General features: G+C 42.9%; 2 protein-coding genes across 3 annotated transcripts in view; both read left to right on the top strand.

Annotated features, from left to right (window-relative positions):
- Positions 1-1539: 1539 nt before the first annotated feature.
- INPP5K (inositol polyphosphate-5-phosphatase K) lies at positions 1540-15134 on the top strand (the record flags this gene model as incomplete). Its single annotated transcript, XM_079545199.1, has 12 exons — positions 1540-1592; positions 4102-4209; positions 4398-4506; positions 7139-7255; positions 7516-7688; positions 8533-8644; positions 9165-9274; positions 11537-11729; positions 11958-12095; positions 12607-12690; positions 13901-14005; positions 15036-15134. The coding sequence occupies 12 exons, from the start codon at positions 1540-1542 to the stop codon at positions 15132-15134; spliced, it is 1401 nt and encodes a 466-aa protein (XP_079401325.1).
- A 5850-nt stretch (positions 15135-20984) lies between these two features.
- MYO1C (myosin IC) overlaps positions 20985-24308 on the top strand; it is a gene marked incomplete at its 3' end in the record, with an annotated part of 52100 nt that continues 48776 nt past the window's right edge. Inside the window, exon 1 of one of the 2 annotated variants that reach the window (XM_079545214.1) lies at positions 20985-21104. In XM_079545214.1, coding sequence (XP_079401340.1) covers positions 21030-21104 — 75 coding nt within the window. In that variant the 5' untranslated portion in view covers positions 20985-21029. Of the gene's footprint in view, positions 21105-22577; positions 22702-24308 lie in introns of those variants that run through there. The other variant, XM_079545213.1, reaches the window with a different exon arrangement.

Raw genomic sequence — 24308 nt, 5'->3', positions numbered from 1 at the left:
AGGATCTGGCCTGGTTTTGGTGCGAGGTAAGATGGTGCACGCTCTGGAGGGAGAGGATGGCTTCTGGTTTCTGGGGAGGGGGCAGTTTATCCCTTTATTTTTAGTTTGTTATTTTGCCTTACTCATGTCTAAGTGCAATAAGCTCTGAATTGTACCAGTAACTCTGGCAGGCTCTTCTCAGTGACCTCACATGGCTTTGCGGGGTGGGGAGGGGTGAGGGATTTTATCAATGTCACCAGGCAGAACTAAAATTTATTGTAAAATAGATGAAGATACTAAATTTTAATCTGTAAGGCTATTTGGGACCAGGATGTTTCATGACATCTCCTGTAGCTGTTCCAGAATTATTCCAGGACTGTAGGCCCCGCTTTAAAGTTTCTTCAGCTTAAAGTATTTTTAACTGAGAATTTCTGCACTGACTTTGTTGATGTTTGTCGCTTACGTGCTGAGGGATTCTTGCACTTGAGGACAACCTGAGAATACACAGCACGCTTGTTCTTTAAATTTGTGTTACCCAAGAGGCTTTCCATCTGATGCCACTAATCGCCGTGGAAGCAGATTGTAACATTCCACCCTACAATCCTTTTTTGATCCTCTGATTTTATCGTAAGAGCTTTTACACAAAGCTTTCCTGATTAGTGGCAAAACTGGGAAAAAATGCAGAAACTCCGACCTGACTCTTCCTGTCACACTCCTCCTCTTTTGCTTTTTTTCCTTCCAATTTAATCCCAAGCGCAAGCATCCCTCAGCCTGAGCACAGACAAACCCTGCAAGGACCTTCCACTCTCAATGCTTGGATCCCACGGGCGAGCAGAGCGAAGGTGCCGCGGCACCGTGGTTGCTGCATCTGTGATGGATTTTGGACGGCCCCCCTAACCCGCCGTGTCCCCGAGGTGTTTCACTGGGCTGCTGCTCTGCTTTGGGGCCGTGGTTGTGCTGTGCCCCGATCCCTGCTGCGTGGGGTCGGGCTGGGGCAGGAACCTCGCTGCAGCCTGGGTCTGGTCGGTGCGCCAGCGGTGCCCGTCGCCCCCCACGCTGCACCCCTCTGGGTTCGTCCCCCCTGGGCCTCCCCCCGATCGGTTCATTGTGCTCTTTCCTTTGGCAACACACACTCCGTAGAAATGGGTTAGATGATCTCGTTGTTTCTTTCAATGTGAGTTTGTGCCTTTTTTGTCTCCTAATCTTCCAATACAGGCATATTGGAAACGAAATCTAATAAAAATACTAGACAGAGCTTTCCGCCTCCGCAATCTTTCTTTTGGGAGCTGGGGGGCGGCTGTAGCGCTTGCCCTCGTTGCAAAGCGCCGTCAACGCGCCGTCAACGCGGCGGCGGTCCTCCCAGCCGCGTGGGGGCGCTCCCGCAAGCCGTGGCGCTGTCCCGGCCCCGCCCTTCCCCGTCACGCGGGCCAATAGGAGCCCAGAGGAGCGCTGAGGCAGCGGGGCGGCGGCGAAGGCCCCGCGCTGGGCCGGGGGAGGCCGGCAGCTTCCCGGTGCCCCTCGGAGCGCTTCCAGACCGGATCCCTGGCGGCGGCGACGGGCATGGAATCGGTGCAGCATTCTTCGACGCAGCGAGTCGCTATGAGAGAACTGAGGTGAGCGCTTTGAGTGGTGGTGGGGGGGGGGCGAGTATCCGAGTGCGGCTTTTCGGGAGCAAAGTAGTTAAGTCTTTACTTAATTACCTCAGAATTAGCGAATCGTGCTTCTTAACAGAGAGTTGCAGGGCTTGGCGGGGTTATGCGGTCACATGAAATACAGCAGAAAAGCTGATTTGAAAAGGTTGGGGATGGAGAGGGCTGGAGGGGAGGGGGGGGCGGTGAGCAATGGGGGTCCGGGGCGGGAAGGCGGGAAAGCGGCGTGTGAGGAGCGCGGGGCTCGGCGCCGTGAGGACAGGGCGTGAGGAGAGCTCTGCCTTTCACTGTGTCTTGTTGGTGACTTGTGGTGGCTAGACAGCTTCTGCTGAAAGGGTGTTTGAGTGGCTACCCGTGAGAGGAAAAATATTTCTAAAAACAGGCGAAAGAAACAACCCCGCAACCGTTTACTCGGAGGTGTTAAGACTCTCCCTAGCATAGCGTTGTAAACGTTTTGGCTGAAGAAAGCTGTGCTGTTTGATCGTTGCAGGAGCTGGGGACGATGCGTGCTGCCTTGGCTCCTTGCTCGTGCTCCAACAGCTCACGGGGCTTTGGGTGCTGCCTTCCCTGTGGGAAGGTCCGTGTGTGCTGTGTATCTGCTCACACAGCACGTACAGCCCTGGGGATGCTCACGGTTAATTGCCTCGCAGAGGTGCATGCAATCCTAACTGTACGTTTTTCCTGTGTGTGTAGTCCTGATCTACAATGAAAGTGAGTTTTCATATAAGGACGTACTTGAAACTTTTGCTATAGTCTTTCTCGTGTTCTTTAATGGTTTTAAGCTCAAGGAGGGAACGTTTAGATTGGATGTCAGGGGAAGTTCTTCACAGAGAGAGAGTGGTGAGGTGCTGGAACAGGAGCCCAGAGAGGCTGTGGATGCCCCATCCCTGGAGCTGTTCAAGGCCAGGTTGGATGGAGCCTTAGGCAGCCTCCACTGGTACCAGCTCTGGAGGATGGTGGCCCTGCGTGTGGCAGGGGGTTGGAACTTGATGATCCTTGGAGTCCCTTCCAACCGAAACCATTCTATGGTTCTGTGATTCTTATTCCTAGTGTGGATACTGGACGTTTTTGAATTGAATTTCCACCAATAATGACTGGTGGCTGAAGCGTTAATTCCGTTTTGTTTCCTCAGATAATTGTCTGAAGAAATTAATTGACACAGTTCCCCAGAGGTACATCTCTTTGACAGCAGGATGAGGTCTGCAGCATTACTGACCTTTTTTTTTTTTTTCCCATGAGGAATTTGTTCTAGAATAGCTTTTGGCTGACTGCAGCATATAAAGAGAAACTGTTGTGGAGAGGAGCTGTGGCTCATTGGCTCAGTGAGGGGCGCGAGGTCTCTTCCACATATGCTGTGTGTCACCTCGAGTGGGAAGTCGAGCGGGACATAAAAATACTGCTCTAATAAGGGATGTCATTTTGGGATTCATTATTAAACCTTCTAGCAGTGGTTGTAGGGTCCTTTAAGGCAGATGGTAAACGTCTTAGTGTGTGTGTGTGTGTGTGTGTGTATATATATGTATATATTTTTTTTAAGGTTCATTTATAATGAAACTGATGGTAAAGTGAATTCCTTTTTAAAAGCTCTGATAATAAAAATTACCATCTTACTGAAAACAGAGCCAGAATACATGTGTTTTGGTGGTAGTTGAGAGGAGCAGCAAGTTTGCTTTTGGCTGGAAGTGTGTGCTTGATACTTGGAAGCTGGAGATTATGTTTGTACTAACCTGCGGGTGAAGGCACGTGATTGATTCAAAGCAACAATAAGTTCTTTTAAATCTTGAGCTTATAGAATTAACCACATTAAATCTACTAGGGGGAAACAATTCGGTGTGTGAGGTAGGATGTGGCTGCAGCTTTTGTAACAAGCCTTTGAGTGTGGTGATAGTGCTACGGTGCCACATCTGCATTTCTCCTGCTGCATGAGAAGAATGCAGAATTTCACATGAGCGAAAGCTTGATCTGAAAGACCCTTAGCCTTCTGCCTCCTTTACAGCGAGGATCTGAATGGGCTGGACCGTCAGAGCTTAGTTACTTTCTCTTGAGCAGATGGCATCCTTGGGTAGCGAAGATGCGTTTCAGGACTCAGCAGCCCTTTCCCTGCATGATTTAGAAAGCCTGCACCCCTTCCGCAGCCGTTCTGCGAGTGTCAGCAGCGCAGGGTCCAGCGGCCGCCTGCAGCTGCGGCAGCGCGTGGCCCAGCTGATGGCTTGTGTAGAGGACATCAGCTCTGATGACGAGGTTCACGAAGAAGTGTCTCGCACTCTAGATGAAGCTTTCCTTATCTGGGGGAAAAAAATGAAGGACAAGTGGCGAGAATTCAGGTTACGTTCCCTCCAGTTGGTTGTCTTGGCGTTTTCAGCTTTGTGTCGGTTTGAATGCTAGTTAATAAATACAGTTCTTCTCTATCAGTAGAAATTCTGTTTGCATTTCAGTTTTAGCACTGGTTTTCTGTGATGTTGTTTGTTTGTAGACTACATTTAGTGACCTGGAATGTGGGCACAGCTTCTCCACCTCCTGATGTCACCAGTTTACTTCAGCTCGATTCCCTGAGCCCAGCTATGGATATGTATGTTATAGGGTAAGTAAATGTTAAAGAACTTATGTTGTGAGTTTACTGCAAAATTGACTTTCTGCAGTAGAGTCACTGACTTAGAAGAGAGATGCTGTGTTGGCACCAAGAGCATGTTCATTTTGATACGCGTGTTAGACAGAATTCAGCATGTTGTGAAGAAGTCAGTGCGGGAAAAGTAATCTGGATGTATTCAGCTTACAGGAAGTGAACTCGAAAATCACGAATTTTCTGTCTGACTTGGCATTTGATGATCCGTGGAGCATTTTCTTCATGTCTGTGCTGTCTCCACTGGGATATATCAAGGTAATTCTTTATGTCTCTTAACTGTTGCAGCAGTGAAAGAAAATGTTTTCCCTGGTTTCATTTATCTATTTTTTTTTTCCCCTCAAATTCATTCTTATCCATAAAAGATAAGTTGATGGTGTCTTTTGCAGCTATCAGTCATATCCGTAGGTGAATGTTAGAAGTGTTTCTCTGACAGACTCTCATGTTTTTCTGGTTTATTGATAAAGGCGTTTAAAAAAGGTCTCTATTAGTAATAATCATGTCTCTAATTTTAGCAGCGAAAATTGGGCTTAGTTCTTCATTTCTCATTTGGAACAGTTGGGCAGCTTTGATGCTTTTGCAGGTCAGCTGTTCAAATACACTGGCAATGTCCAGTTTAATTGCTGTCGAAGCATGTGATGAGTAGAAAAACATCATAATGAGAATACATTCTCAAGGGGCAGAGAAGTGAAGATTACTTACAATCACATGAATTGTAAGCATACAATCAACAGCATTTTTCTTGTGGCCACAACATCTCTCTCTCTCTTATTTGTAGTATTTTTGTTGATCTGTGCAATACTGGGGAAGTGTGTTGTGATGCTTCTGATGTAGTCTGCTTAATACCTGCTTTCACTATAAGTATCCCAAGCAGTGGCAGTGATTTTCATTAAGATTGGTAAGGTTTCTTATTTTTCTTTCTTCCCCAACTTCTTTGCAGGTGAGAATTGATTGCAAATAAGTCGAAACAGGACTTTAACAAGAATATAGATAATTCTGAAGGCTTTACTTCAACTGATGATATCATGTGGTAGTTTAAATAGCAAGATTTTGTGGTAGAACATGGGGCATAAGATCAGCTAAAATGCTGGTGTTTCAGCTATGTGAACAGTAAGTGTAGGAGGATATCCTGAATATCTCTAATAAATAGAGATCAAAACCCTTTGAATGGTTTACTGGTTTTCTAAATCAAGCATTATTTTAGAGTGATTTTGCTGAGATTATTATATTATCTGCACGCTAATCAGACTCAGTAGTTACTCAAATCTTTTAACTCTAATTAAACAAAACAAAGGACCCATTGGGAATTACAAAAAGAAAAGAAAGCACAGTTCCTTGCAGCATAAGTCACTGCTGATAACCTTTCAGAAGCTGGCTGCAGGCTGACGTTCAGGCCCTGTGTACAGTTGAAAAGAATTCCCAGTGGCACGCGTGGTTGGTTTTGAATTTTAATTTGTGAATGCAGCACTTTGGACACACTAATGGTGCCACCTAATGGCTTTCAGCAGGACAGGATTAGCCCTAATAATGAGGTGAGCTAGGTCATGGACATGGCTCCCGTGTTACTGGCAGGCCAGTTCGAAACCAAACAGGGGGGTAGGAGAGCTTATGCAGGACTCATCTGGAAGTGGGCTGATTTAGAGGGGGGTGGTTACCTGTTCTGTGATGGTCTGTTGGTCCTGAGGAGTGTTTGGGGACAAATAGAGCAAAGAAACACTGAGCTTTGGAAAACAGACAGAGCTGAGCTTGTGGACAAGATCTCTCCTTGAAAGGGGCTGAAAGATTTCGTGTCTCATGCATGTAATTATGTAAAGGCAAAGAGTGCTTATACCCTATGTCTGATATTTCTGCTACCTAGTAACTGTGATTCATCATTTCAGTATTTATGGTTAGTATTTCATTGGGTTCAAGGACAATGCAAATGGTAGCATGTGTTCAGAAATCATTGAGCAGCATAGATGAGGAGGCACAGAACGAAGGGACTCTGTAGTATTTAGGTCCAGTTGGTGCACTTCTCCTGAAGTTCTGTTGTTGGTCTTAAGATCAGTTTTTAGGTAATGTAGTCTTTCCCTAAGTTCAGCCAATGCAAAATTGAAGTGCAGTTAATATATTTCAGTGCCTTTTAGTTTCAATTGTATGGTTATCATTAAAGCAGATACTTAAACGGAGTTCTGTGTCTCCTGCCAGGAATATCATACAGCTCAAGTTTATAAATTTTTAATGGTCAGCTCCATTTGACTGCCTTCACCAAAAAAAACCACAAAGCAAACAAACAAAAAAGGCAACCATGCCTCTAGTTTAAAGCTGAAATAACTTTTTAGCTGCTAGTTGAGCATCTTTGCTTTGGAAGTGTTCAGTGAATTGTTTTCTTCAGGCCATTGCATGCAAGATTTAACACTCTTTACACTCAGAGTTTTTGTGGATGCCTAGAAGTTACTGCTGTGCCTTCCGGGTATTTCAATGGCATTTAACAACTTTCTTCTCCTGGAGGACTTGCAGGCTGCACTGTTAAGATCACGGGTGAAAAGAGAAGGATTTGTTTGTGTTAATGAATGGAATGATTAAAGAGGGAGAGAGGAGGTGGTGGGGCAGTCTTTAGAAATGTATGGGCAAATAATGGTTGGAGCTCAACTTCAAATTTGCAATATAACACACTAAGGCTAAGTGAGAGATTCATCAGAAGTTGTTTATGACAGTCTACCATAAGAATGTGTGCTTCACAGCAGTGAAATGCATCTCCCTGTACAGCATCACAGTGCCATGGCCAGGCTTGGTGCGAGGCCCGCATGACTTCTGCTCTGGTGTGCTTTACCTAACAGCTCTATGAAGTACATCCAAAGAGTTTCAAACACCTCTGGGAAATGAAATGACCATTTTGTATGTTTCACAGCTCTCCTCCGTCCGCATGCAGGGATTGCTGCTGCTGGTCTTTGTGAAGCACGCCCATCTTCCTTTCGTACGGGACGTTCACACCCACTACACACGCACGGGCCTGTATGGATACTGGGTAAAGAAATACTATTTAATTTCACTGATTCCTTATGGTGCTTCGTACCTCTGAATGGCTTGGCGGTTCGAAGCTGATGTTCAGCACAGACCATAATATTTCGCCAGTTTATTACTGACACACAACAACTTATGTAGAAAGAAATTGTATTCGTTTAAATCGAAATAGCGGGATTTGAGATTTTACACGTGGTGGTAACAGTTGTGTTTGCAGGTGCTGACTGTAGTTTTGGACAGCGTTGTTGATCTTCTGTGTTCCAGGGGAACAAAGGAGGAGTCACCATCCGCATGTCCCTCTATGGACGTACAGTTTGTTTCATAAACTGCCATTTGCCAGCACACATGGAGAACACAGAGCAGCGGCTGGATGACTTTGAAAAAATTCTGGAAATGCAGTTTGAAGAAGAGAATATTCCAAGTACATTGGATCACGAGTGAGTCGCTCTGACAGTATTCTGTCTGTGTTGTATTTATCTCTTAAAAGTGCCTCTGTAGGTTTAGCAATTTAATTATTAATGAGTTCACTAAAATCAGGTAAACACGCATGAAACACGAGTTTAAAAATCATTAGTTCTCCTCTCCCAGTATGTGTTTGATAATTCTGTTTCATTCTCTTGATGGTGCCCGTGGGCAGGTTTCATAACACCTCGTGTCATCGTGTAAGAAAGTACAAATGTTAAATTTCAGTTTTGTTTCTGTGACATCAAATGTGGAATCCCAGCCCCTGGGTGAAACAGCAGCAGTGAGGATTTCCTAAGAGGTCTTTGTTTATTTGAATTGATGCCTTTCCTGTTGTCTGAAGCGTTGCTGTTGGTACGCTGCAGTGCTACGTAGTAACTGCTTTCCTTCCTAATAGCTACAGAACACCTGCTTTGTACCCCTGCTTTCCCAAGGTGCTCCAGATTAACGTTGCCAAGCAGTGAACAGGTCACGAATTTTGTTACTTATTTTACTTACTGTGAAAATTGAATTCTAAATCTGTTTCTAATGGATACGTAAGTCATTAGGGTGCTTGGGATAAGGTAATATGTGGGCAGTATTGAGCAAGCAGCAGGAATGCAAAGGGCTTAATTGGCTGTTCCAGTTCCTTTGAATTTCTTGTTTAGCAGGCTGTACCTCTGGAAGCTTATCTATAACTTAATGTTTGTGTTTGTGCTGTTCAGGTTAAGTAATCTAAGTGATTAGAGCACCTAATTAGCATCATGGTTTATGTCCTATTGAATTCTTCCCTTAGTTAATGAATTCCTACAGACCTGCTGTGGTTGTTTGCTTGTTTAGTGTTCTCTTCTGGTTTGGAGATCTCAACTTCCGAATAGCAGATTATGGCATTCATTTTGTGCGAGAATCGATAAACAACAAGCGATACAACCTGCTGTGGGAGAAGGACCAGGTATGCTTCTTAATTGCTGTGTTCTTATTACTGTGGTCAAATGGATACAAATGCAATGCAGTCATTAACGTTAGCTCTCGAGTTTCTAATTTCTATTTAAAAAGACAAATTCTGAGTAGTCGTGAAGTGGAACAGCTGAACCGCCGGTTCATTCTCAGTTGTAAGCCTCAATTAACTGCAAACTTTTTATGCTTTTATTTTCCTACTCCTAATTTCCTGTTTGGCTGAGGTTTTTTCCTTATCTTCACGGCCTGTAAATTGTTCTTCACATTAATTTCTCCTTTCTTTTGCTCCCAAGAATTATCTTTAAGAGACTCTTATTCTGGAATGAATTAGAAACTTTTAAACAGATCGTGTCAAGACTTCTGGCAGTAACAAATGGACGCTTCTGAATTTACTTTTCCAAGTGTGATGTACTGACTGAGATGTTCAGTTCTTGGAAAATGCTTTCTCAGGACCTTTTCAAATAACCTTTTGGGCTCTGATTTTTAACCATAACTTTAAAATTTTATTTCTGTAGTTAAATATGGCAAAAAAGAAGGAAGCATTTCTTCAGGAATTCATAGAGGGTCCTCTGCAGTTTAAACCCACCTACAAGTTTGACCTTCATTCGGATGTGTACGATACAAGGTAAAAGCACACAAAGATGTGTTCAGACATGGAGTATTAGAATGAATAAAGAGCTTTGGTCACAACAACCATGCTAAGCAAGCCTGAATGTCCTGAGTATGCTGATTACATGAAGCTATTGAGCTTCTGTTCTGTTTAGCTCAACATGTGGGCAAATGTGAAATGTTTCTGAAGAAGCCCAAATCTGCTGATCACATAAGGGAAGCAGGAGTGAATCCTTTTCAGAAACACTAGATGAACAGGGCAAACTGCTACTCGGTTATGCAGTTTTTGTTTTCTTGAGTGTTAAAAGCACCCTTTGGTTATTAAAAAAAAAAAAAAAAAAAAAAAAAAAAAAAAAAAAAAAAGCAAAAGGGGAAGAATAATAATCTGCAGGTTTTTTTTTCCTTCCCTGCTTACGCCTTTCGCTCGTTACTGCTGGCATTTGAAAATTAATGTAAATGTGTCTTTACAAATAATTTTAAGCTGTGAAATGGATTATTTTAAGTTTCCATAGTACTGATATTTGTTGTGAGATATTAGCCACGTGTTTCAACAGAAGGATAAGTTCCTGTCCAAACAGAGATTTTCTTGTACTGACGTATTTCTTTATTTCCAGAGAGCAGAAGTCCCTGTTTTGGTTTAAGTAAGAAGATAACCTTCTGGATTTCATAGATTTGTAAATATTTCAGAATCAAAACAACGCTCCTCCTGAGCTTTTGATTTGATTTTTATGAAATATTTGAAAATCAGATGACAGCTGATTTTCTGCAGGGATTTTCTGAGCCTGTCTGAAAGCCGTAGCGTTGTCTGCTCTGCTGCTGCCTGTAACCTTGGGAATTCACTCATTTGGACCCAAAGACATTTTGTGAAGAGATATAATGGAACCAGAAATAAATTCAGACAACAAAAAACATGCATAGAAATCCAAACCTCAAAATTCTAAGAGTGATTCACAGCCAGATCCCTGTGTTAGGTTATTTGAGGAAGAAGAAGAATGCTTATGCGTGCTGTGTGAGAGCTGGTCACTTGTCTCTTTTCAGCATCACTGAGAAGTGTGCTCTATATGAAGCACACGGTATTTTGTTATCTTCCATACTTTCTCAGTGTGGATGTTGAGTTTTTCTTTCCCTCCTAAAGTGCCGCTTTTCTCTAACACAGTGTGTGTGTTACCTTGAGCTGTTCTTCTGGTATTTTCTTGCACAGCAGAGCAGACAAATGGCATCTCATAAAGATTTCTGTCGGTTTACTGAATTACTGACGTGACTGGGTACAGCCCCTCACTCATTTAAGGTCATGCCACCTTTTTAAAGGTGAATTTGACTTCTTATATGAGAAAGGCTTTAAAAATAAAAAAGTGTGTTGAATATTGAACCAGATGTTATTTTCACTTTGTGATGATTTTGATATTTGAAGATATTAAACTGACAGTTGTCCTTACACATCCTGCTCATTAACTCTTATAATTCAATCCAGCCCATTCTAATTCCTCTTCCATAGGGTATGATCTTTTCTCCATTTCAATTTGAAGTGATACATCCATACAGAGAGTTGCTGTTAAGGCTTCCACTACAGAGAGAACCACAGAGAGAACAGAGAGAAAGGCTCATGTCTTCTGTTGTTACTGATATGGTATAAAAGGAAACTCTGAATTACGATTACAGTTTGATGTATATTGCAGTTACAGACACAGTTTTATTAGTTATGGGATTTTTCCAGCTTCTTGTAATGGGACAGCAGTAGCTTGGAGATCTGAAATACTGTCTGGTACAGGTGTACCATACTGCAGTCACATATGATTAATGTCAGGTACCTAAAACTTGTCCAGTTCTACTTTTTCAGTTGTTCTCAAAAATTCTGAATAATTTCAAATATAGTTCAGACCCTACATCTTTAAGTTGTGTCCTTTTCTTCAGAATGGCTGCATAGCTGAACCTTATGGCAGTCTCAGTATCATCTCAGTGTTCTTGCATGTTCTCAGGGAGTCTCTTAGGAGAAAGTATCATTTCCCATATGAAGCTGACTAACCCGTTGGAATGCACTTCTCCCCTTCATTTTACTCCTCTCATAATCCTGTGAAACTTATCTCCTGTACGTGGAGTTGCGTTCAAATTAAAGAATTGTTAGTTGTAAAGCATGTTGAACAGAGCTGTAAAATGAAGCCTGGACATGATTGCCTCCTTATATTAATACTCATCTGACAGTCTTTCCAGCTATGAGTAGATTTAGCTTTTGGCAGCTGCTTTTTCTTCTCATTTCACTTTTGTACTCTCATTTCTGCAGTGAGAAGAAAAGAAAGCCAGCATGGACTGATAGAATTCTTTGGAGAGTGAAAAGTCTCTGCCAGCGTGCTTTGAAAGAAGATGATTTCTCTGAGGAAGAGCAGACCATTTCTGTTACATTAAATAACTATATCAGTCACATGAGCTATGGCATCAGCGATCACAAACCTGTTACAGGAACTTTTGGGCTGGAGGTGCTTTTGTTTGTTTGTTTTTTAAAGTTTAAATCTTACCTACAAAAGCTGTTTTCCTACACTTTGAAAAGCCTAGTCTCTGCAATTAAAGTGAAGGCAGCAAATTGCTATCAGGATATTCCTGTTCAGTTAAGAGTATCACAGCAAACTTTGCAGAGAATAACTTGAATGGAATGACTGAAAGGCAGACAGGACTTGGCTGACTGTAAATTTGGTTTTCTTGTCTAGTTGAAGCCTCTTCTATCAGATCCTTTGGTCACACTGAGTCCTGAGGGTGAGTGGAGTGCAGAACACGATGTTCTCATCAGCTATTCTGCAGTGCCTGGATTCCCGAGCAGTGCTTGGGACTGGATTGGACTCTTCAAGGTAATGTTACAGCAGCCTGACTCTCTAATGAAGATGGTGAATATGGAGAAAGAAGTTGATAATCTTTTGGCACAGGACACTGTGGAAAACTCTCAAAATAACAGTCATGTGTCCTTAATTGCTGATAGCTCTGTAAGCAAGCGTTTGGTTGCCTATCCAGATGAATGTGGACTTTTTCCCACTCTTTCAATTATCTGCTAAGATAACATGGGTTTTGATTAAGTAACGGTTGACAAAAACTGTAAGGAAGAATTGTCCTCTCCTGGTGCCTGAAGTTTAAAAGATTTCTACAGGAGAGAAGGAAGTGTCAGTGAAAGTGTGAGAACAGACAGTTCACATCTTTTCATAAACTAAAGATCTCTGCATACCCCAAAAATGTTTTGGTCTTAAAAGCAAAGTGTTCTAACTGCTCCAGTGAAGCAATAGATCTGTATCTTGCATCTTGGAGTTTCCCATGCAGTCTGTTTTGTGATTCCTTCAGAGGGCTGATGGTTTGTGTCTTCCTTCACAGGTGACTTTCAGGCATGCGAATGACTACGTTACTTATGCTTGGGTAGAAGATGATGAAATTTCTTCTAACGAAGACAGTAAACAAGTAATTACATCTCTTTCTAATGCAGTTCCTTTCAGAGGAGTGTTCAAGGGTCTTTTTGTTCCATATCCCCTTCTTCAGGATTTTCTTCTCTTCCTTTCCAGTCAAACATATGAAGTTACTGTTTAAAATACCTCTTATTTCTTTGTAATAGTTAGGTAGTCCAGCATCTGTTCTCAGATCTGCCCTTAGTGTTTACAGTAAATGATGAAAATAATTATCTGCGGTAGCTTTTAATTATATTGCATCCTACTGTCATGTCATATTTTGATCTATTTCTCCCACTGAAACAAGTAACTGACCTTTTTTTCATGTGATTTTTCAAAGTTTCTTAAAGATCTTAAATACTTACCATGTGATTTTTTTAATTACCATGTTAAGTACCTAATTCAGCAGACACAAGTGGTTGCAGGTATCTAACAGAGCTACAGATCAGTGTTTCTTAGACTTCTCTTCATTTTGGCTTCTCAGTGCTTTGGCCCCTGTTAAGAACTTCTGTCTATTATGTAGCTTTCTAGCTACGATTCCATTAAGTGATTTAAAAAGTGAGTAGTAAACAAACACCCAAGTATATCTGGAGTACAAATGACCTGTTTCCACTGGTACTTTTCCACATAAATAGGAATTTAATTTTTGAGGCACAGTCAGCCTCCAATAACGGAAAGCAGCTATTTCTCACCAGAGGTTGCATAAGTTAACAATCAAGTTTTGAATAAGAACCCAAATTGCCTCGTATTTGAATCGGTGTTCTGACTCTCAAAATTTCTCTCATCTTGCTTTCACATTGCTAAGCTTATAAATCTGAGCACTGTAAATGTTATGTTAGCAGAACACCGTGGGCTGCAGTTCAGGAACCACAAGTCTTGAGGTACTATGAGCTGAGGTGGTGCATTGCTCTTGTTCATGTAACCCTCGTTGCCACAGGGAGGCAGGTCATCTCCTTCAGTGCTGCTTATATGGCTTTGCCCCTTCTCTTACAACAACTCCTGACTTTCTCCTTTCTTGCAGAGCCAAGGCAGCTTGCTAACATGGTGAAGGATATTCCCTTCCTTTCAAATGGTTTCAGAGTTATTTGTCCTTTTTAGCTTATGTTTAAAAATTTGCTTATCAACACTAAAATTTTACTGTGTCCTGAAAGGCAGAGACTGCTGTTTTGAAAGTTGCTTTCTCTGTGGCAGTTTCACGTTGCCTCTGTTCTTATTCTTATTGACAGGTTTACATGAGTGCTGCAGAAATACCTGATGTGGGAGGAGAATTTTTGCTTTGTTATTACAGCAATAATTTGCAGTCGATAGTTGGTATCAGCCAGCCTTTTCAGGTAATATATTGGGAAGCTTTGATTAACTGTGATTGGAATTCTTATTTCTTTTGCTTTCTGTGCATCTGGACATAGATGTGTACAGCTGTTTAACTTAGAGGAATGGCAGCAGCAGTAATTGCAAAAAGCTATAATGGAAATGTAATAAGACAGCTTTCTCAGCTTTCAGTTTTTGGAACTTGAGGTTCTGTCAGTTAAATGTAAAGATGAGAGCTCATCTCAGTGCTGCCGAGTTTCTGACAGACCACAAGTGAGCTCCTGGTGCTGCTTTCTGTGGCAGACTTGTACAGATGTGCTTCCTGTGCCACTTAAAGCTGGGGAGGGCAGGACAGTTGGAAGTCAGGTTATTTATTTAACAGGACTTGTTTTATTTTTGAAAGGATGATTTGAATAATAGAATAATAGAATAAATGAGGTGGTCAATCATTGTTTCTTCTAAGCGAGCCAAAATTTTGCTTCTACTCTTTGCCAAAATTGTTTTGTGTGTGCACAATTTCCCATGCTGCTGGGGTTGTGCTGATGTGTCATACGACGGTTGAAATGGAAGTTGTGCATTGTTGCTGGATGAAGCAGATTGAGAAGGCTATGACACTGTTCCCCAAAGGGATATACTAATGAAAGCTGCTGGGCTGGCTGGTAAATCTCAGGGTTGCTGTTCATGTTTTACTCTACTGGTAAAAAAACTTTAGAGAGTCTGGTGTTTCAGCGTCTCTGAGCTGAAGAACTGCTGCAGACTCTACAGCATGGTTGTGGACATACATGGACCGTATTAGAAGCACACCGTATTAGAAACTAAATCATTTAGGTTGCCTTTCCTTTTTTGTGATGCTTAATGTTTTTATATCTTAAATGAGTTTCTTCACTACCTTTTTTTAAGTTTTGTAATTTCTGCCTATGTGCATCACTTCTGGTTATCTTAGTTTCTAGCAGGTATGTAGGATGTGTTATGTGATAACGTATTGATGTTCAGAAACACTGCGTTGTTCTGTGCTGTGTTAACCTCTTGTTCTAACTGTTGTTTTTCTTCTAGATTCAGCCAAACAGAACATTAATAGGAAAGGGTCCAGCCCAGAAAGAGAATGTTTGGATGCAAAAACCTGACGATCTAGAACCTCACAATGAGTTCTGAAGTCAGAAGGGACGTTTCATGGTCCTGATTCAGGAGTCAGATGATTCTTAATTTCTTAATGATTACAAGCTTTTACTCTTAGAAGATGGAGTAATACAGTGCAAGTGAGACAGGTAGGGCTGTTTGGAAACTGAATAAGCTCATAGAAGAAAATTAATTGTGGATGCAGATATTTTTACTGTTACAGTGAAAGTAACTCTTGCAGTGAATAGGAATTGTACAAATAGCACCCAGTGAATGCTGTGTGATTTGAGATGTTTTTAATCCAATGCTTATCCTAAGCAGGCTGCATTCTGTTATAAGTTTTTAGGCCTATTTTTATTTTTGTAGAGGATATTTTATTTACAATATAATATATTCCCTAAGCTATAACTGCTTAATCACTGATTTCCAATTTTTGAGTTGAAAATGAAGTTATTTAAAAGTTATTTATTAGATATGGCTAGCTAGTTTATTTTAAATTTTTATTTGACTTTTAAATGTAAACTAATTACCTTTTGGGAAACACGTGGTAACAAGTCATACAGCTCAATATTTGGAGGATGTACGTTTTCCTTCTGTAGCAGATCCCTCTTCTTTATGCCTTATTGATACCTTATCGATTTAATTTTTCCAGCTTGAGACCAATTTATCAAAACACACCTTTTGTGTGGGTTTGTGAGGGGGCAGTTCTTCTTTTACAAAATAATTCAACAATTTGCCTGTTCCTTTCCTCCCTCTGATTTAAGAAGGTCATGTAAAAGAGCTTTTATAGTTGTCCCTGCCTCAGGGTTAGCAGGTTCCCAAAATTTCTGAAAGAAATTGCTTCAGTTGAGAAATGCTGTAGCAAAGGTGAGCAGATCACAGTTTGTGAAGCATTTGTTGGTAGAGCTGCTGAACATCACACTACCCTGACTCTTCTCTGCTGTCACAGTTAGAAAGCTGAAGTCGTATTTTGGTTCTTCCCTGCTAATACTGTGACACACTGCTGCTGCAACACTGCACGGCTTACACAAAAGGCAAATTTCAGTGGAGTGAGTTCTTCCTTATGGCATAATCTGTGCAGACAAAAAATTGTTAAACTCCAAGTGATAGCAATCAGGCTGCAAAATTGCTTTTCTTATTGGTGCTTACACATGAATGTATCCTGTGCACTTAAGGATGGAAACAGAATGAAAAAGGCCGAGTGCTGTTAAGAACCTGAAAAGCAGTTTGTGTTTGTCGATGAAGAAATAGGGATCTCTGGGAAGGATAGGAGGCACACCAACATTCCTCAAAATCTCAGAGCACTTGTTAGTCTCATTTTCTTGGTATGCAGCTTTCAGCTGCTCTGCATGGTAAGTACAGGTAGCTGCTAATCACTGTCTTGTTGGTTATGGGTGGAAAAGGAAATTCAGTTCAAATGGAACAGTGAAGCAAAGGATGCTGGTGTGTATTGTGGAGTACTGCTTCAGAACTGAATGGATTCTATTTTATGCTCTTTCTTAAAAAGTCTTAGCTCTTTTTGTTAGGATTCTTTTTGATAGAGAAAAGGAATACCTTGATGTGAAAATTCTTTTGCAATTGCTTCTGTTATTCACTGTCTGAAATCTTCTGCTGTCCCAGAGTCTGTGTGCTTTGGGAGCTGGAAGATGAGTAAACAAGCGAGATTGCTGTAGTTTGGGGATTAAGAGCACCTAGCCTCTGTAAATTTTAGCTGCATCTCTGTGTAATGCTTGGTATTGGGAACTATTTCCAGTTGTAATGAGCAGGGCAGGTTCAGAAGATACAGTGTTCATTGCATGGATTAAAGCTGCCTTGAGGTTTACAGTTTGTACATTCCTGTTACACTTTGGAACAATGTTAGAAACCGTTTTCACGTTTGTAGCAGATCTAAAAGAATTTGTTTTGCACTAAATTCTGCAAATCCGTGACTTTTCATGGCAATTACAGCATCAGACAAATCCCTACTGAAGTGCAAGTCAGATGCAGGTTTGGGTTGATACTCTGCTTCTGATTTTTTTGCTTGCGTAACCGTAATACTGAGATCTATGCAAGGAGAACCCCGTGGAGAGCTCAAAGAACTGCGGTCTTTGAATTCCAGACCACAGCTGGTGATTTATTGCGGACCAAGATCCAGTTTCTTCTAATCAGGGTGCATCTGCCATTCACGAGCAGCGCAGAGGCGGAGCCGTGCAGCCGCTTTCCACGGGCGAGAAACTCAAGCTCCTTAATGTTGTATGAGAGCTGGTAACTCTCAGTCACTGGAGAGAGAAGCTGCATTTTGTAAACTAATCCTTTGCACCACAGGACTTGACTGAAAATGCCCTCAGCTGCTGTGATTGAATCTTCTTGTGTGTCGTAGGATGCTGCACAGAGCTGCTCACTTCTTTCTTAAGTGTTGTGCACACAGTAGCAGTTTTGTTTACTGCTGTTACCTATGGTAGCTTTTCTGATTATTCCATGACCTGTAATGATGCAATTTCTAGCAAAATTTACCTTTTTTTTAAAGCACCTTTGATTGGATGTTATGACCACTGGAAATGTTTTTATACTCGTGTTTTCTTTTCATGTACAACTAAAATAAATCCTGGCAGTGAAATGTTCTACGCGGCCTCAATTAATTTGAGAACAAGGTCATTGGTTTGAGTGGGGAGAATGAATTCTATGCGTGGTGGTCTTTCTCCAAGATATTTTGGTGATGTTTAATGTTCATGCACAGTAGTACTTCAGTAATACATCCTGTAGGGCTTTGGATTGAAAAAGGCCAAAGACAAATACTGTCCTTGTTTGTGTGAGTGCAACTCGTGATTATAGCTATGGATGTATGCTTGCAGATACAGATACTGGAAACAGTTTTGGTCTTCTAATGGGAGGCAGCAAAATATGGAGTTGTTGAAAGTAAGCTGCATGTTTGTTTCCACAGCTTCTCTTAGTGTATGGTCTCATGGAAGAGGCCAATGGGGAGCAGTGGAATGAGAGACAGTTGAGAATGACACAGTGAAAGACAAAAATTAAAGTGCGGTTTTGCTGGGGGGAAACAAAGAAAAGAAGGAATCGGTTACAGTTGCTTCTCACAAAGCATTCTTAGATGTATTAGAGCTCACTTCTTTGTTCCTTGAGGTTTTGATTGCTGAAGTTTTGATATTTTCCTTGTAAAAACTCTCAAACCACTTCAATTGCTGTTTTAACTCTTAGGAATGGATCCTTCTAAATTGACTTATTCACAGGTTGTGTAATTTCAGACTTTAGTCTTTGTAAGAGGTCTGGTATATTGTTCTTCATATTTCAACATCGGCGTTTTTAACGTAAAATCACTATCAAATAATTTCCATCCAAGGATAACTTTTCATAGCTCCTTGCTGGGAGAATTTATTTTAATTAAAATAGGAAATATGTCTGCCGGGGGATGTTGCTCAGTATAGCCTTATTTCACTTCAGTCTGTGATTTGTAGCTCCCCTCAGGATACGCAGTGTATCACTGCACACAGATAGTAGAACAGCTCAGGGTAAACAGGAAATATTTCGAAGATGTCTTGCGTGTTTGTTAGACCCTAAAAATACCCTTTGATAAAGACTATTGTTTCTCCCACCACGACTTCCTTCTCTGCTCTCGGACGCTGAGTGACACTGGGATGAACTTGTCTTAATGTACTGTGGTTGAAAGGCCAACTGAACAAAGCTCAGGTTCGACTTTCCTTGAGAGAGGAAATGATACCCTGCATTTCTAACGAGTATTTCCAGTGGGGTTTTTTTTCTGTCCTCAGCTGGAGGGATCTGCTATTGGAAAGTGATTGAAGTTCTTTGGTAACAACATGATATTGAGATCATCGAAACTTGCTGGTTCCTGTCAAAGCAGGAGCACCAATATTACTGAACTTTGTAACTCCTACATTAAGCTGATAATATCCGTGTTTCCTTATGCCTCTTTTTTCTTGTACTTATTTTGAAAGAGAATGGGTAAAAGGATTTTATATGAAGGTGGAAATGTTTGAGGCCAATTTTCTATTTGTACAGCTTTCTTTCATCTTATTCTTTCGCTCTTTTCTTCAGTGGCAAACTCAAACATTAGAGAGTTGTGTGTCATACAGCATGCAGAGTAAGCTATTCCTTGTGTGGCTGGTTTATTTAACCGAGGCAGTGACGCTCAGCACCTAATTAATCTGTACCATACGCATTGTGTTTAGTTACTCTGGAAACTGAGCTTTCAGGGGAGCTATTCAGAGTTTGGTCAGTAATTTCAAGTTAAGAAAGACAACATATGAGTGCACACCTCCCACCTTTCTTGTTATAATGGAACTGTCTTCTTCCTCTCACAAGGTCACTGCAATTAAAAAAATGAGAACATCTCAGACGTGCAATGTAGAAAGTAGTGAGAGAACCCATGTGGGAGCATTTGGAACACAGGTTGGAAGAATCGCTGGAGGAAAACAGTGAAGAGAGAGGAAGTAGGAGATCTTGGAACACAAATTGGTGAGAGGAAATAAGGGGTGCAGGGACAGTTCAGAAAACAAGAGCTTGCATCACGAAAACAAAAATATAGTAAATATGTTAGCATGTTAACCATAAATTGATCAAAACTGAAAGTTATCAGTTACAGACATTAAACACAGTTTTCAAGTGCAGCTCTTGGCCTTGGCAGAAACCGCTCTCTGCTCTTCTTTTCCCTTTTCTATGTATTTTTTCAGTCCCTTTCTGCTTCGTCTGCCCCTTTTTAGATCTTGTTCTCCCTTGTAGCCAACTTCTAGGTGTTTTTTGTTTGGTTTTATACAGAATTCTGGCATCTGTGTTATCATTGCAGTTAAATAACCTTCATGTCCTAGGCCATTAATCTTTGTAATGTCCCCGTGCATGAAGGGTAGATCAGACAGACAAGGTATTGCTCCATGTTTCTGAGGCTGGAGCAGTTTTGTTTGGGGAAGTATCAGAGATGCTTGCTTTCTTTTTTAATGTGATAAAATCACTTTTTTCAGTGAAACATTTTATTGGAAAGTAAGTGGTCCAGGAAATGATTTTTGGACGGGGCCAATCTTCTGTATAACAGCAAAGGCCAGTGGAAGAACAGTTCCAGATATGAAAGACAGAACAGTGACAGGCCATTTGTTTTCAGTAAGTTCTTTGTTGTGTCTGTTCTTGAAGCAGCATCCTCTGGAATTCATCTGGAGAGTTGGAAAGTCAAGTTTGGCTCTCCAGAAAAGATAGAAGGAATTGTCCTGTAATAGCAAGACTGGAAATACCTGATGTTCAAACCGATGTTTTATTCTCTGTTGTCACTGTCAGCCTTTCTGCATCTGGGAGGGGATTGTGGGTGCATACGTCTAGATGCTACATTAATGAATGATACAGCTGTAGTAAAGAGCTGTAATTGTACTTGAAATAGTATTTACCAGCTTATTTTTGTCAAATTTGCTGTGGGATTTTTTCTTTAGTACCATGCAAGCTGGTTTCCTTTGTCCTGCTTACTGACTTGAGGATTCAGTTAATAATGATTTCATTCCAGAGTAATTTGAAGAACTTCCTGTAGTTACCATGGGAGCCATCAGTATTTTCTATCTACTAGAAGCCAAACATTGTAGAGCTGAAGATGAAGAATCTTTTCTCTGTAAGATTTCTTGGTTCATTTATAAAGTTTACCATATATTGTTCCATGCTAACACCTATGAAATGGCATCCGCAGCAGCTTGGCTTCCCGAAGTCACTGGGACAGAACTGGAACATCAACAAAGTTTAGAGCAATAAACACGAGCATAAATTTATGTTTCTTGGAACTGTCTCCACACATTGTAACTAGTGGAAACAAGTCTTGAACTTAATTGTTTCGGCTCACACCTACACGTAGTATAAATACAGAGGTTCATCTCTTCCTCTCAAAACAGGGCTCGGAAGCAAAGACTGCAGCTAGTTGAGGTTTTCTTCTTACTAACTTACCTTGGAAAGATGGAACTGCAGATTGAATGTATTCCTACAGGAGAAATCATCCGTGTGGTGAATCGCAACGGAGAACGCAAGACTGTAAGCCTGCTTTTTTATTCTCTGCTCTTTTCTTGCATGGTTAGCTGCGTGCTGAACAATTTAGTAAGGCTGTCCTGAATTGAGAAATAATAATGGGGAAAAAAAAAAAGCTGTTTTTCACAAGTGTTAAGTGCTCTTTAGCATTGGCTATCCATGCTGCTGGATTCCAGTTAAATGCAAGGCGGCGTCCGGTTGTCAAAGTTTCATTTTCTGCACTCAAAAAGACAATTACTGATAGTGGTTAATAATGTCACTTATTATGCTTTCTTTGAGGTGAACAAGCAATCATTTATACTTAAATGCAACTGCATTTGTATCTCTTTGTCATGGGTACTTATAAAGTGCTTAATGTGACTTCAGTTCTGGTAGCAGATTGCTCAGAGCAGAGCCAGCACGTACTGAAGTTCACATCTGTGCATACTGCTCCTGTTTCCGAGCATTGTCTTTCTAGCAAGTAATCTGAAACTCGATCTGAAAATTAGCTAAGACATTTACTGTGCAGATTACACAATTGTTAGGTAGTCATCTCACTCCAGAAAAACCTGAGAGCTCTGCCTTGTTGCAGGATGAGATGGCAGCAATTCTGCTGTTCTTTGGCTTCCAGTAAATGGTCCCGGAATGGCACTCACTGACATGCAGTGACGGTAGAGGACACTGGCTGGACTGACTTGTCATTCCCAGAGGGAGCTGTTTCTTTAAACCTCACTCTGAATAACAAGCGCCAGAATCCTGGGGGAGACATCATAGAGAGAAAAGCTATTAGTTCAGCTTTCTAAAAAGCCTTCAATACTCATTAACAGTCCATAAAACTGTAATTTGCTACTTTGAGAATGGCGCTCAGTGTTTAAATACTGTTGGTGCTGCAGAGCAAAGTGGCTTCCGATGTACTGTGCTTTAGTACAAAGGGAAGCTTGTAGCTGGAGATGCTTTGAGCCGTTGCAGAATGGGACGCACAGAGCTCTGGCGTTTGAGCTCCGGGTGCTTCGCCCTGTTAGGAAATGCTGTGGATCCTGAGTACAGACCCTCCAAAAGGTAACGTGCCTGGGAGCTGCACCGAGCTGCTCCTCGTCCAACCGAGCTGCCAGAGGGTCCTGCCTTCGCTCCAGAGCTGAGCTCGCCCTTTGGCCTCGTCACAAAGGTGGCCTCTTGGTGCTTCCCCAGGCAGCCAGCGCTGAGGAGGGGACGGAACGATTAGCATCGGCGTCCGAGATTTTTATCTGCCGTGCATCTGGATGAGACAGGTGCTCCCGTCATTTTAAGCGACGGGAACGAGAGTCGAGTCGATGCAGGAGCAAAGCTTAGCAGGGGGATGCCGTCGTCCCAAACGACGTCAGCGGCAGGAGCCGCTCCCGCCTCGGGCGGAGCCGCCGCGCCCGCGGGTCGGGGGAGGGCGGAGGTGCGGGGAGGGCCGCGGCTGACGGCAGGTGAGGGCGGGGGCAGGGCCGCAGCCACCCCGCCCGGCCCGCACTCCGCATGCCCGGCGCTCGGACATGCTCACTAGCGGCGCGGCGCGGGCTCCCGGGGGCAGTCGGTGCAGAAGCGCTGGCGGAGCCGCCGCAGGGCCCCGAGCGGAGCGGGCGGGGGGCGCGGAGAGCAGGTGAGCGCGGCGGGGGAGGGAGGGGCGGACGGCGGCGGCGGTGGCGGGGCCGGAGCCGGAGCTGAGGGACGGGGACCGGGGACCGCCGCCGCCCCGTGCCGGGCTCGGCCACATGGCCGCGGGAGCGCGGCGCTGCCTGCCGCCTGCGGGACGTGCCGGGGGGGGGCCGGGACGGCGGCGGTTCCGTCCTTCCCCCCGAAGTCAGCGGCGTTCCCAGAAACTCATAACGTTTCCACGGTAGAAACAAACGATCCTTTCACGGCAGCGGGCATCCTGGCGGCTGCGTGGCGCGTCTCCGGCAACCCGGAGCAACCCCCGCCCTCCCCTTCCGTAACGTTACTAAACGCGCCCCGGCGACGCTTGTCTGACTCCGTCCCGAAGCGGCGAGCCGCCCGCCGGGCTGCGGGGCCGCATGGAGCGGGCAGCCGGAACCGGGGGGTGCGGCCGTGTCACCGACAGCTGTCGCCGGGGTCCCGCCTCGTTCTAATCAGTGAGTTTTTGTCCGTAGCAAACTTATTTTCCGCGTTCTTGCGCTGTTGTGCGCTCGTTGGTGGTACGGTCCGCTGCGGATAGCGCTTGTGTTCGTGCAGGAATAATTCTTCCTTGTTTGCCAGAGGCGGTACAGGTGCCTAAAAGCACTTCCTTCTTGAAGCTCGGTATTTTTAGTTGTCTTTTATAGTTGGAGATGTTCTCAAGGACCAGAATTTCTCCAGTTTGCACCGCGTGTCTGTGATCCCCCTCAAACTGAATAGTCCCCATCTGTTGTGTTAACCTCGTGCCATTTTCCCCCTTTTCTAATACACCTGGGTTTAATTGCAGCAAGAGATGGTGGGAACAGTTAGGGAAGGATTTGGACTCTTTGCTGAATTGATTTCTTATTCTGGTAATTTGAATTTTCCAAGTAACTCCATTTGATCTGCATCCTCACGTTTTGGGGGGGATTGTAGGAAGAAAAATGGCTCTGAGATACAAGACTTGATAAGATGAGGAGTGGCCTCATGTTGTGCCAGGGAAGATTCAGGTTGTGTATTAGGAAAAGCTTCTCCAAAAGAGCAGTGCTGCAGTGGCACAGCTGCCCAGGGAGGTGGGGGAGTCCGCATTGCTGGAGGTGTTCCAGAGCTGTGGAGATGTGCAGCGTGGTCACTAAGGGACGTGGTCAGCATTGGTGGTCAGTGGAAAGTTGGACTCGATGATCTTAGAAGCCTTTTCCAATCTGAATGATTCTGTGACAGAGACCATTCTGGTAATTATCCCTTCTTTGCTGCTGGAGGTGGAAGGCTTCTCCAGAACTTCTTGCAGATGACAGCTGCTTCATTCTAGCGAGTGACAAGTGAGAAAAATTTGCTTGGTTGGTGGGACAAACCCTGCCATGAAACAGAACCACATCTTAGAGCAAGCTGCAATAAAGGCGTTTTACTTTCATCTCATTTTGGAGCAATAGACAATTACCAGCTGTCAGCACTTTTTAAAGCTCTTTTAGAAACTGCCTAGGGCTTAGAGAACTGATGAGTTCTTAATTTTTACAATAGGCCCTGGGACGGCAACCTCTGTCATGACGCTTAGGGACGGATGTTCAGTTTTGACAGTGGATCCCATCTTTTAGGGAG

This window comes from Tetrao urogallus, assembly GCF_951394365.1.
Source record: "Tetrao urogallus genome assembly, chromosome: 20".
Lineage (NCBI taxonomy): Eukaryota > Metazoa > Chordata > Aves > Galliformes > Phasianidae > Tetrao > Tetrao urogallus.
Note: the sequence above shows the minus strand (reverse complement) of the source record. Positions and strands in the feature narration are given on the sequence as shown.